This window comes from Aptenodytes patagonicus, chromosome W (genome assembly GCF_965638725.1).
Source record: "Aptenodytes patagonicus chromosome W, bAptPat1.pri.cur, whole genome shotgun sequence".
Lineage (NCBI taxonomy): Eukaryota > Metazoa > Chordata > Aves > Sphenisciformes > Spheniscidae > Aptenodytes > Aptenodytes patagonicus.
Window position 1 is genome coordinate 36,207,159 of NC_134981.1, and position 13,470 is coordinate 36,220,628.

The 13,470-nt window shown below is 44.0% G+C and overlaps 1 protein-coding gene across 5 annotated transcripts in view; it reads left to right on the forward strand.

Moving 5' to 3' along the window:
* The window catches only part of LOC143171988 (very long chain fatty acid elongase 7-like), a 36,441-nt gene extending 30,747 nt beyond the window's left edge, over positions 1-5,694 (forward strand). For all 5 annotated transcript variants that reach the window (XM_076361184.1, XM_076361186.1, XM_076361182.1 and 2 more), the window contains 2 exons: positions 1,148-1,284; positions 2,570-5,694. In XM_076361184.1, coding sequence (XP_076217299.1) covers positions 1,148-1,284; positions 2,570-2,773 — 341 coding nt within the window. In that variant the 3' untranslated portion in view covers positions 2,774-5,694. The remainder of the gene's footprint in view (positions 1-1,147; positions 1,285-2,569) is intronic.
* Positions 5,695-13,470: the final 7,776 nt, after the last annotated feature.

The window sequence follows — 13,470 nt, forward strand, 5'->3', positions numbered from 1 at the left end:
ATTTTTATACTGTTGCTTAGGTTGGTTTTTTTTTTCTCTGCTTTAACTATTTATTTTTTCTTTTGAATGTTCACTGTGCAAGCCAAAAGAAAATATGTATGTTTGAACTGTAAGAACACTCAAATTACTTTCAAAAATACAAATAGCTAAGTTTCAAAGAAAGTTTGCAATCACAGCTGGAGGAGTTATGATCTATCAAGCTGGAAGACTAGTGTGAGCTACTAAAATCACAAAATAAGTTTTATTTTTAACTTGAATGATTCTTAATGGTAAATTGGCTTTTGGATACAAAAGTATTCTCATGAAGTGTCTGCTTTTCATGACATCTTGTTTTCTTCCTGATGCTTAATATTTTCATGTTCATATTTCTCTTAAAAATACTTTGCTGTATGCCACTTCTTGGATCATTTTTACCTATAATTTCTTGTGTTAATTAAAATTACTTTGAGCAGGATCGTCTAACTCCATAGTTGATCCAATGGAAAAGGAAATATTTCCTTACTCGCTTTGTGAAATGTTCGTATCTTACCAGTTTGTCATGAGTTTGCCCCAAAGGGGGGATTACTTACCTTTAAATTTCCTTTTCACTGTACGTATGCTTTTGAGATGGACTATGGATTTGTGAGACCCTTGCTTAGGTCATGATTCTGAAAACTTACTGCCTGAAACTGTGATTCTTTCCCTGGAAATCTGGAAATCTCTGTTGGGGAGAGAATTATTATTTATCCTCCAGAGCTTTGCACAGTTCATCATGATGTCTAGAAAAGAGGTGTAAAACAGGAAGAACGCTGTTTCCACTAAATTCTCTGCGCCTCCTTCATGTATATGTTTTAATAATTAAAGAATAATAATTAAAAAAAAAATCAATCCAAAGAACAAAAAATTCCACTAAAACCTTTTACAGGTAATTAGATCAGCTAGGTTTTATTGCTTTTTTGGAAATACTTAGATAAGCCTTTTCTGAGAAAGGAAACTGATGAGATACCTCAAAATTGATGTCAACCCAATTCAGGTTAAATACTTAATCAAAGTCTGTAGGTTTTGTGGTCTGGGTTTTTTCCCCCCAACTCAAACCAAACTACTAGGACCTGAGGTGGCTTTTTAAATACTTGATGCAATAATACTAGCATATTTTGTTTTTCTACAGGTGGTTTAGGAACATTTCATGCTTTGCTGAACTGTATTGTCCATGTTGTCATGTACACTTATTATGGAATCTGTTCTTTGGGACCAGCCTATCATAAATATTTGTGGTGGAAAAAATATATGACAACTATACAACTTGTGAGTAATTTTCTGTTTGACTTAAACACCTCTCAAAGCTGATTAAGGCTAACACAGACTTAATGTAATACACTTGTACTTTTAGTTATGTTCATGTATGTAGCTTACAGTTGGTACAAGTTTTACTCATGTTTTAATTGAGTAAAACAAAAGTTGTGAGCTCCACTCAGTTATTTACTTAAATCTGCTGACTTCAGTGTTCACTATAATCACAGATTTAGACATGTGAGCTTTTTAGTTATGCAGTACTTGGTAAATATATTTACAAAACTCGTTTCCTGTATAAAAATGATTAGAATATAAGTTTACACCAAGAAAACATAATTAATGTATAGAATATGCATGTAAATAGCAATGACCAAAGGGAAAAAGAAGCGTTTCTTAAGAATTTCATGTCCATTCTTTCATATAAATTGTGTTTAGAGAATTTACCTCTCCTTAATTCAGAGCATTAAAAAGTACTCTTGCAATAATTACATTACATGTTTTATCAGCATTAGATTGCTTTCAAATGGTTACCGCTCTGGGTGCTTTCTTCATGCCCGGCTTTTTTAATAGCTGAATTTTCAAAATTCAGCTTCTGGCTAAACAATTAGTTTGGCCTGAGCAAGGATGCTGATGGAGGAGGGAAAGGAGCAGGGAGAAGCAGCCATGGATGTAACTGCTTGCACCAGGTCTGGTGTTACTAGAATAGTTCATGTAACCACATGTAACTCTGATTTAGCTTGAATATCTATAACTTATTTAAAGTCTTTTTGTCTTGGCGGCACTACCTGTGGATTATTAACTTGGAGTTCATGTGGAAAATTATTGTGTTTTTTCTTTTTTTTAATCCTCCATGAAATTGTTTTTTGGGACCTTGCGGACCTTTGTGTCACATGCTAGTGGGTGGGAATTCATGTTCACCAATCCTTTAATGGTTGTCTTTTTGTTTTTCTGGCTAATTTTTCTAAAGGAGTCTCCCATTTGTCACTGGTCAAACACATCTGCTTTCTTCTTTCTTCTCTGAACTGGCTAGTGCAGACTCCTTTTCTCCTAGTATGGGTTTCTCAATGCTGCTTGTGATTCAGTTTGTCCCAGGACTTCTCTCTTTACTCTGTGAAAATGTTTTTCAGTGAAGTAACATTTTGGGAGAGGGGCTCTAAAGGTACATCTCTATAGTTTTAAAAAGCCCCCCGCTCTCAACTTTGTTTTTCTGTATGCAAACTATGCTGAATCTTTTTAAACTTCTGTAGTAAGTTTGTCATTTATCTAAAAAGTATTTTTCCTCATCTTTTTCCTCCAGGTCCAGTTTATTCTGATTACAGGACATATAGGACAAATCTACATCATGGATGATTGTCCGTACCAGTATCCAATTTTCATGTTTATCATTTGGCTATATGGCTCTATGTTTTTAGTCTTGTTTCTCCACTTCTGGTACCATGCTTACACGAAGGGACAACGACTACCAAAGATGGCAAGAAATGGGATTAGCAAAGATCAGTGAAACAAACTGTTGTCTATAAAAAAAAAAAAAGTGTATATGTCAAAGTGGAAACTTGCACTACTTGACAATCAAGATATTTAGGTGCACGCACTACACTCTGTATATTTTGCATGTCTTCTTCCAAAACAGAATTTGTATTTTTACCGTAAGTTATTTGGGAGTCAGAATTTGGGGGGTGGGGGGAGCAGCATGGATCTCTGATGTTGAAAAAATCCTACTTTTTTTTTTTAAACTTGTTCACGTCTATCCTATAAGAAATGAATGGATAGATGATCTCTATCTAGAAGATGCATGAAAATAAAGATACTCATTGGGAAAATTAAAATGTGTATGACAAGTACTGAGTACTTTGAATACTGAGGAAAAAAATTACCTTAAATGTTATAAGTTGTTGAGACCGTCAGCTGCATTTTATTAAAAGAACAAATCTTCAAAAAATACTGTTTATAGAATCTAAAGCTTATTATTAATATAGTTAATACATAAACATTGTTATATGTTTACAAACTATATTACTTTAAAGAAAGGAATGTATGTTAATCTGTCAAAGTATGACGTTTAATTTGAAGATCATAGATTTTTTTGGATATACCGTCTTTTACTAAGGTAACTTAATTGATTTCATGTAGGGAACTTCTACTCACTTGAACATTATCCTAAATGTTAGAAACCTACTAATTTGAGGATTATCCGAACTGTCTTGTAGTGTAATGATCAAAACATCCTACTGATTTGTTCACCAAAGTATACTTATTATTCAATGTGTCTAGGGATATATTTTGATATTGGTAGCCTAGGCTGTTTTGGGGGGGGGAATCTTGTGATTCAATAGCCAAAATCTTAGTCCTCAAATAACTTTTAAAGAAACATTTTTTAATTGAAGCCTAAATGTCACCCAGCATGATTGTACTGTGCTCTATTTTCTTCTATTTCCGTTATCTATTGAAATACATGCCTAGAAAGATTTTCTGTTGGTTTTTTTTCATTATTATTGTTATTGTTTGTTTTTAACAACTCAAGGTTAAAGTTTCTCCATTAATAGCACTGGTTACCTTGTCTCTGTTCTCCGGAACTAGGCAAAAAGATATGTGCCATTCTCTGAGCTAGTGAGAGTGGGGCAGGCAGTGGTGACAGGGCATGACTCCAGTCCATATAGAATCAACCGGTATGTTGTTTTCCATGGTTAGGCAGATTGTTAGGGTCACACATGTATGGAAATTAAAGGACCTAGCTATTTGTATGCAAGTTCCATTTGTACTGTATGAATTTATTAAGGAATTGGTGCATGCAACAGACCTGTAAATGAGGAGTTAGAGGTGTTTTAATTAATGTTACCTTTAAAAGTACTGTCTTCTATTATGATTGCCACTAACAGAAAAGAAGCTAGAGATTTTTGCTTTGTGCTTGATTTGATCTGTGGGATTTTCAAGTACCCAAAACTTTGGGGCAGTTTTAATTGTATCCCTGTTGTACAATTCCAAAAAAGTAAGTTTTGTTACCTGGATACTTTTATGGGAATACTGACATTTATGGTGTATTGTTAATGCTGAAAGAATTTAAACTTTATCTTGGATGTGAGTTGCAAATTATTTCTTATGAGATTACATACAAGTCGTCTTTATAAAACAAATTAAAAAAAAAATTATATTTTAGCTTTCCACTATTTAATCCCTGTAGCTATCAAGTCATGGCAGATTGAAATTAGATCCCAGAAAGTATTTGGATGGATTGAGATGTATATTGCAACCCCTAAATTTTAGACACTTGATCCTGGAATCCTCAGTGCTGAGTTTCAGCTCTGTGGCAATGCATGCGGAGAGGTACTTCAGCACAGAATCCAAGACAGCCAGGATGCTGATCAGGGGCCACACACAGTTTCAGTGGGAAATGCAATCACTGACTCTAAGTGTCAAATCCTGCCAGCCTCTGGCCTGTGTGTGTGCCCTTGGCTGCCAAAGTAGGGGAAGGGACCCAAGGATGGGGACCTATTGCTGTGTTTTTCAAACAGCTGGAAAGGATTTGCCTCTGATTTATTTTTAAAGCTTGAGTGGTGCCTATTTTTAATATAATAATTTATTAACTAAGTACTGATGAAGAAAGTGGGACAATTTGGTTCATTCAGGCCTCCTTGAGCCTGAGAGTTCGAACGTGTTTGGGAAATGCAGGCCTTTTGGGGAAAGGCTGTAATAGCTAGTCTGTAGTGTAAGATAGATGATGCTACTCTCTGCTGCTTCTGGAGGGAAGTAGGCATTACTCTGTAGTCTTGCAGATGACTCCTATGCTGGTGGAGGAAGTCCTAGTTCTGGTCTCTGACTCTGCAATTATCCACCCTCCCTCCAAGCAATAAAAAAATGCATAAATATGCAGGGATCAGGCCCAGCTGGGAGTTTTATAGAAAGTAGGAGATACCATGCCTCCAGCTACATTTTAAAAGAAATTGATCCTACAGCTGTGTGAGGGGCCAGACACTTGTTTGTTGTTTTAGGACCTAGATCAGCAACTGATTCCTCAAACTCACTTGGGCTTAATTAGGAGCTGAGAGTATACATGGTCAAAACAGAGCAGCTCTGCACATGTGCAAGTGCTGAACTGTAAGGAGCCAGAAAAAAACCTCCAAGTCCAGCAGTTGTACAGTAGCCAACTGCCTCCAGAGTCAGTTGTTTGAGATTAAGAGTTAATAAGCAGGAGCAGAAACTGGAGATGCTAATCATTCAGTGGGCTGTCAGCAAGTGCCATTTCAGATTCCTACTACGTAATTTCTTGCACACTGGTTTAGTTTTCTGTAAGCTATGAAGCATTTGGAGAAAGAAAATGCATTGTTTCAGTGAGTTGTATGGGTATATTCTAAGAGGTTGCATATAGCATAACTATCCTAATGATGCCTGTACAAAATGTTATTAAACCCATCCTGGTATACACAATCTTGATCTGGACAGTTACATTTCTTTCCTACCTAAAAATTGTGCATCTTACATGCTGAAGTGTAGCATACATTTGAGATATACTAGAAAAAGAGTGCAACAGTCAGCAAAATCATTAATGTTATAGTGAATGTTTACTGATAATGAGGGGGATTGGATTGAAATTTTATATTCCTTAGATTTGGTGGAAGAGAAACACTAGTATTACTAGTATTACTCTCCTAAGAAATTTAATCCTGAAAATTGGTTGGGATTTTTTGTTTGTTTGTTTTGTGGGATCTTTGTTGTTGTTGTTGTTGTTTTGGGGGTTTTTGTGAATTAATGAAAAGGCTGTATTCTCTTTAGCAAGGTGATAATTCACCAGACAATCTATATTGCATTGACATGGTTTGAGCGTTTTCCAAACTGAAACCTGGGCCCCTGTCCTGAACCACTTACTGATTGAGGAAGTACAAACAACAACACGTAGTTACTGTTCGTTTTAAAAATTAAAAGTAATGTATCTTCTGGGAAGCCAGAGCTGTCCCACTGAAGTGTATGATGAGAAGCAGGTGTTGGGCTGGATTGCCTCATAACTGCACTTTCCCACTCCCTCCAGCATTTATCTCAGGAGTCTTAGCGCTTACAGAGCGGTGTGCAGAGGGTTTTTTTTAAAATGTTTTTCTCTGGAGGATGCCATAAAGGAGACGTTTCCTCTCTCACCTGCCCAGGAGGAGTCAAGTTTCTCCTCTGGTAATCCTCCTGTGCCTAGTCCCACCTAGCTTTTGTTTTCTGCCCTCCTCCTGGCGCCCCCGGCCCTTTCGTCCCACGGCCAGCCCTCCCGACGAGGAGTGTGGGCACGTGTGGAAGCCTGTCAGCGGGACGGCCCGTGAGGCAGAAGCACTCGAACCTGGGGAAAGGCAAAGGGGGAGACGCCGGGGGCACGGCTGGGGGCACAGGGACTTTGACTCCCACCTCGCCGTGTAGCGGGCCGGGCTTCCACCCTTCGCCTGGCCTGCTGCGGAAGCGGGCTGCAGCGGACCCCGCCTGGAGTGCGCCAGAAGGATCCGTCATGTGCCACCTCCGCCCAATGGGCGAAGGCGGTGCCACGTGGGCCCGGATTCAAACTATCTAACTAGTGATAGAACGAGAGCAAATGGCCTCAAGTTGTGCCAGGGGAGGTTTAGATTGGACATGAGGAAAAATTTCTTTACGGAAAGAGTGGTTAAACATTGGAACAGGCTGCCCAGGGAAGTGGTTGAGTCACCAGCCTTGGAAGTATTTAAAAGACGTGTAGATGAGGTGCTTAGGGACATGGTTTAGTGGGCATGGTGGTGTTGGGTTGACGGTTGGACTCGATGATCTTATTAAGATTGGAAAAGACCTCTGATTCTATGATTCTATCGGTTGGCGTGGCGTGTACGGCTACCGGTTTCCGTGGAGACGGCAGGGCGCGTCCATGGAGCTGAGGCTACTGCGCTACGCAGCTAGTGAGTGCTCCTCTGGGCTGGGGTGCCCCATCCCTGCCTTTGTCCCTTGTATAGCCTTATGTCGTCCGGGTTGGGTCTCTGTGCCCTGCAGCGGCCTTCTAGAGTCTCCTGGGTACTGGCCGGCTGCCTTGAGGCAGTCTGACCGCCTGGGCCTGCCCTGCTGGCTGGGCCTCTGCAGCCTGAGGGCGGAGCGCCGCCAGCCCATCCGTGCCCTGGGCCTGTCTGGGGCAGCTGGTCCCCGGTTGGGACCTGGTGGGACGCTCCCCAACTGCCGTCCGGGTGTTAGTGCTACCCATGCTGAATCTGTGTGGGCAGCTAGACCCGTGCATGACTGGGGTGGCGGCAGAGTAGAGCTTTACTCCAGCTTTTTGTCGAGTTAAAAGCCAAGGGGAGGCTAAAGCTGTAGCTGTAGAGCTGTAAGTATGTTGTGGTTTAACCTCAGTCAGCAACTGAGCACCACACAGCCGCTTGCTTACTCCCCCCCTGCCCCCGGTGGGATGGGGGAGAGAATAAGAAGAGTAAATGTGAGAAAACTCATGGGTTGAGATAAGAACAGTTTAATAATTGAAATAGAATAATATCCTAATAATAATAATATAAAAAGCAAGTGATGCACAATGCAATTGATCACCACCCGCCGACCGATGCCCAGCCAGTCCCCGAGCAGCGGCCCCCCAGCCAGCTTTCCCCCAGTTTATGTACTGAGCATGACATCACATGGTATGGAATGTCCCTTTGGCCAGTTTGGGTCAGCTGTCCTGGCTGTGCCCCCTCCCAGCTTCTTGTGTGCCTCCAGCCTTCTCAGTCGGTAGAGCGTGGCAAGCTGAAAAGTCCTTGACTAGTGTAAGCACTACTTAGCAACAACTAAAACATCGGTGTGTAATCAACATTGTTCTCATCCTAAATCCAAAACACAGCCCTGTACCAGCTACTAGGAAGGAAATTAATTCTATCCCAGATGAAACCAGGACAGCATCCACCCCTTATTCCATACCATCTACGTCATGCCCAGGTCCCACACTTTCCAATACATTCCCATTAATCACCACCCCTTTTCCTGTCTTTTGATATATACACACACAGATAGCATTCCCTTAGTCTATGGGCTGTCCCTTTAAAAAGTTCGTTGTGTTCATTTAGTCCATGACTTCGGGCTCCATCTGTCATAATAATCTTCCAGGGCAGGAAAGATGGAGATGGTATGCGGTGTTGGATTGTTTCATGTTGAAGTCAGTTCTGGGTCCACCATCACTGCGCTTTGCTTGGTTTCATCAAAGTTCATTCTTCATTAATCTGGGTGATTCTTATTGTAATATCATTGGTAGGGCATATAATATTATGTAGCAATTAACATCATACAGTTCAAATCATTGGCTATTCTCACCCAGAATCAAATCCCCTTGAGGTACACATCGGACTTCCCCTTCCTCCCGCATCACCCACCAAGTGCGCCCAGGTCCTTGAGCAAAAACAATCCCACGGATGGGTTTGCCTTTGCCCGAGGCAGGAATAACCCAGACTGTCTTCCCCAACATATTTTTTATGTGCACTACAGGGACTTTATCCCCTTCTACAGTACGTAAAAGTTCTGACTGGGAAGGGCCAGCTCGATTGGCAGATCCCCTCGTGTTGACTAACCAGGTGGCCTTTGCTAAATGCGTATCCCAATGTTTGAATGTCCCGTCACCCATTGCTCTCAGTGTAGTCTTTAACAGTCCATTGTATCGCTTGATTCTCCCGGAGGCTGGTGCATGACAGGGGATGTGATATACCCACTCAATGCCGTGCTCTTTGGCCCAGGTGTCTATGAGGTTGTTTCGGAAATGAGTCCCGTTGTCTGACTCAATTCTTCCTGGGGTGCCATGTCGCCATAGGGCTTGCTTTTCAAGGCCCAGGATAATGTTCTGGGCAGTGGCATAGGGCACGGGATATGTTTCCAGCCATCCGGTGGTTGCTTCCACCATTGTAAGCACATGACGCTTGCCTTGGCGGGTTTGTGGGAGTGTGATATAATCAATCTGCCAGGCCTCCCCATATTTATATTTCAGCCATCGTCCTCCATAAGAAAGAGGCTTTAACCACTTGGCTTGCTTGATTGCAGCGCATGTTTCGCATTCATGGATAACCTGCGCAATAGTGTCCATGGTCAAGTGCACCCCTCGATCACGACCCCATCTGTATGTTGCATCTCTTCCTTGGTGACCTGAGGTGTCATGGGCCCACCGAGCTAGAAATAATTCACCCTTCTGTTGCCAGTCCAGATCCACCTGAGCCACTTCAACCTTAGCAGCCTGATCCACCTGCTGGCTGTTTTGATGTTCTTCAGTGGCCCGACTCCTGGGTATGTGAGCATCTACGTGACGGACTTTTACAACCAGGTTCTCCACCTGGGCAGCAATATCTTGCCACAATGTGGCTGCCGAGATGGGTTTGCCTCTGCGCTGCCAATTGCTCCGCTTCCATTGCTGCAACCACCCCCACAGGGCATTTGCCACCATCCCTGAGTCAGTATAGAGACAGAGCACTGGCCACTTTTCTCGGTCAGCAATGTCTAAAGCCAGCTGGATGGCCTTGACTTCTGCAAATTGGCTCGATTCACCTTCTCCTTCAGCAGTTTCTACAACTTGTCGCATGGGACTCCATAGAGCAGCCTTCCACCTCCGATGCTTTCCCACAAGACGACAGGACCCATCAGTGAACAGGGCATATTGCTTTTCATTTTCTGGTCGTTTATTATGCATTTGAGCCTCCTCAGCACGCGTTACCTCCTCCTCTGGTGATATTCCAAAATCTTTGCCTTCTGGCCAGTCCATGATCACTTCCAGGATTCCTGGGCGACTGGGGTTTCCTATTCGAGCCCGTTGTGTGATCAGTGCGACCCACTTCCTCCATGTAGCATCAGTTGCATGATGTGTACAGGGGACCCTCCCTCTGAACATCCAGGCCAGCACCGGCAGTCGGGGTGCCAGGAGGAGCTGTGCTTCAGTACCAATGTCTTCTGAAGCAGCTCGAACCCCTTCATATGCTGCCAGTATCTCTTTTTCAGTTGGAGTATAGCGGGCCTCGGATCCTCTGTATCCCCGACTCCAAAACCCTAGGGGTCGACCTCGAGTCTCCCTCCCCAGGTGCTTTCTGCCAGAGGTTCCAGGTAGGGCCGTTCTCCCCGGCTGCGGTGTAGAGCACATTTTTTACATCTTGTCCTGCCCAGACTGGCCCCAGGGCTACTGCATGAACTATCTGCTCTTTAATTTGTTCAAAGGCTTGTCGTTGCTCAGGGCCCCATTTGAAATCGTTCTTCTTTCGGGTCACTTGATAGAGAGGGTTTACGATCAGACTGTAATTTGGAATATGCATTCTCCAAAAACCCACGATGCCTAAGAAAGCTTGTGTTTCCTTTTTGCTAGTTGGTGGAGACATGGCTGTTATTTTGTTGATCACATCCATTGGGATCTGACGACGTCCATCTTGCCATTTTATTCCTAAAAACTGGATCTCCTGTGCAGGTCCCTTGACCTTACTTTGTTTTATGGCAAAACCGGCCTTCAGCAGGATTTGGACTATTTCCTTCCCTTTTTCAAAAACTTCTTCTGCTGTGTTGCCCCATATGACGATGTCATCAATGTATTGCAGGTGTTCTGGAGCACCACCCTGTTCCAGTGCAGTCTGGATCAGTCCATGGCAAATGGTGGGGCTGTGTTTCCACCCCTGGGGCAGTCGGTTCCAGGTGTACTGGACGCCCCTCCAAGTGAAAGCAAACTGTGGCCTGCACTCTGCTGCCAAAGGGATGGAGAAAAACGCATTAGTTTTGAACAAGATAATTCATGCAGTAGCCCTGGGGCAGTCCGGGCAGCGCAAGATGTAAAAAATGTGCTCTACACCGCAGCCGGGGAGAACGGCCCTACCTGGTGCCTCTGACAGAAAGCACCTGGGGAGGGAGACTCGAGGTCGACCCCTAGGGTTTTGGAGTCGGGGATACAGAGGATCCGAAGCCCGCTATACTCCAACTGAAAGAGAGATACTGGCAGCATATGAAGGGGTTCGAGCTGCTTCGGAAGTCATTGGTGCTGAAGCACAGCTTCTCCTGGCACCCTGACTGCCGGTGCTAGGCTGGATGTTCAGAGGGAGGGTCCCCTGTACATATCATGCAACTGATGCTACATGGAGGAAGTGGGTCGCACTGATCACACAATGGGCTCGAATAGGAAACCCCAGTCGCCCAGGAATCCTGGAAGTGATCATGGATTGGCCAGAAGGCAAAGATTTTGGAATATGACCAGAGGAGGAGGTGACACGTGCTGAAGAGGCCCCACACTGTATAATAAACGACCAGAAAATGAGAAGCAATATGCCCTGTTCACTGATGGGTCCTGTCGTCTTGTGGGAAAGCATCGGAGGTGGAAGGCTGCTCTATGGAGTCCCATGCGACAAGTTGTAGAAACTGCTGAAGGAGAAGGTGAATCGAGTCAGTTTGTAGAGGTGAAAGCCATCCAGCTGGCTTTAGACATTGCTGACCGAGAAAAGTGGCCAGTGCTCTATCTCTATACTGACTCAGGGATGGTGGCAAATGCCCTGTGGGGGTGGTTGCAGCAATGGAAGCGGAGCAATTGGCAGCGCAGAGGCAAACCCATCTCGGCAGCCACATTGTGGCAAGATATTGCTGCCCAGGTGGAGAACCTGGTTGTAAAAGTCCGTCACGTAGATGCTCACATACCCAAGAGTTGGGCCACTGAAGAACATCAAAACAACCAGCAGGTGGATCAGGCTGCTAAGGTTGAAGTGGCTCAGGTGGATCTGGACTGGCAACAGAAGGGTCAATTATTTCTAGCTCGGTGGGCCCATGACACCTCAGGTCACCAAGGAAGAGATGCAACATACAGATGGGCTCGTGATCGAGGGGTGGACTTGACCATGGACACTATTGCGCAGGTTATCCATGAATGCAAAACATGCGCTGCAAGCAAGCAAGCCAAGTGGTTAAAGCCTCTTTCGTATGGAGGACGATGGTTGAAATATAAATATGGGGAGGCCTGGCAGATCGATTATATCACACTCCCACAAACCCGCCAAGACAAGGGTCACGTGCTTCCAATGGTGGAAGCAACCACCGGATGGCTGGAAACATATCCCGTGCCCCATGCCACTGCCCGGAACACTATCCTGGGCCTTGAAAAGCAAGTCCTATGGCGACATGGCACCCCAGGAAGAATTGAGTCAGACACAGGACTCATTTCCGAAACAACCTCATAGACACCTGGGCCAAAGAGCATGGCATTGAGTGGGTATATCACATCCCCTATCATGCACCAGCCTCAGGGAGAATCGAGCCATACAATGGACTGTTAAAGACTACACTGAGAGCAATGGGTGGCGGGGCATTCAAACATTGGGATACGCGTTTAGCAAAGGCCACCTGGTTAGTCAACACGAGGGGATCTGCCAATCGAGCTGGCCCTGCCCAGTCAGAACTTTTACGTACTGTAGAAGGGGATAAAGTCCCTGTAGTGCACATAAAAAATATGTTGGGGAAGACAGTCTGGGTTATTCCTGCCTCGGGCAAAGGCAAACCCATCCGTGGGATTGTTTTTGCTCAAGGACCTGGGCGCACTTGGTGGGTGATGCGGGAGGAAGGGGAAGTCCGATGTGTACCTCAAGGGGATTTGATTCTGGGTGAGAATAGCCAATGATTTGAACTGTATGATGTTAATTGCTACATAATATTATATGCCCTACCAATGATATTACAATAAGAATCACCCAGATTAATGAAGAATGAACTTTGATGAAACCAAGCAAAGCGCAGTGATGGTGGACCCAGAACTGACTTCAACATGAAACAATCCAACACCGCATACCATCTCCATCTTTCCTGCCCTGGAAGATTATTATGACAGATGGAGCCCGAAGTCATGGACTAAATGAACACAACGAACTTTTTAAAGGGACAGCCCATAGACTAAGGGAATGCTATCTGTGTGTGTATATATCAAAAGACAGGAAAAGGGGTGGTGATTAATGGGAATGTATTGGAAAGTGTGGGACCTGGGCATGACGTAGATGGTATGGAATAAGGGGTGGATGCTGTCCTGGTTTCATCTGGGATAGAATTAATTTCCTTCCTAGTAGCTGGTACAGGGCTGTGTTTTGGATTTAGGATGAGAACAATGTTGATTACACACCGATGTTTTAGTTGTTGCTAAGTAGTGCTTACACTAGTCAAGGACTTTTCAGCTTGCCACGCTCTACCGACTGAGAAGGCTGGAGGCACAGAAGAAGCTGGGAGGGGGCACAGCCAGGACAGCTGACCCAA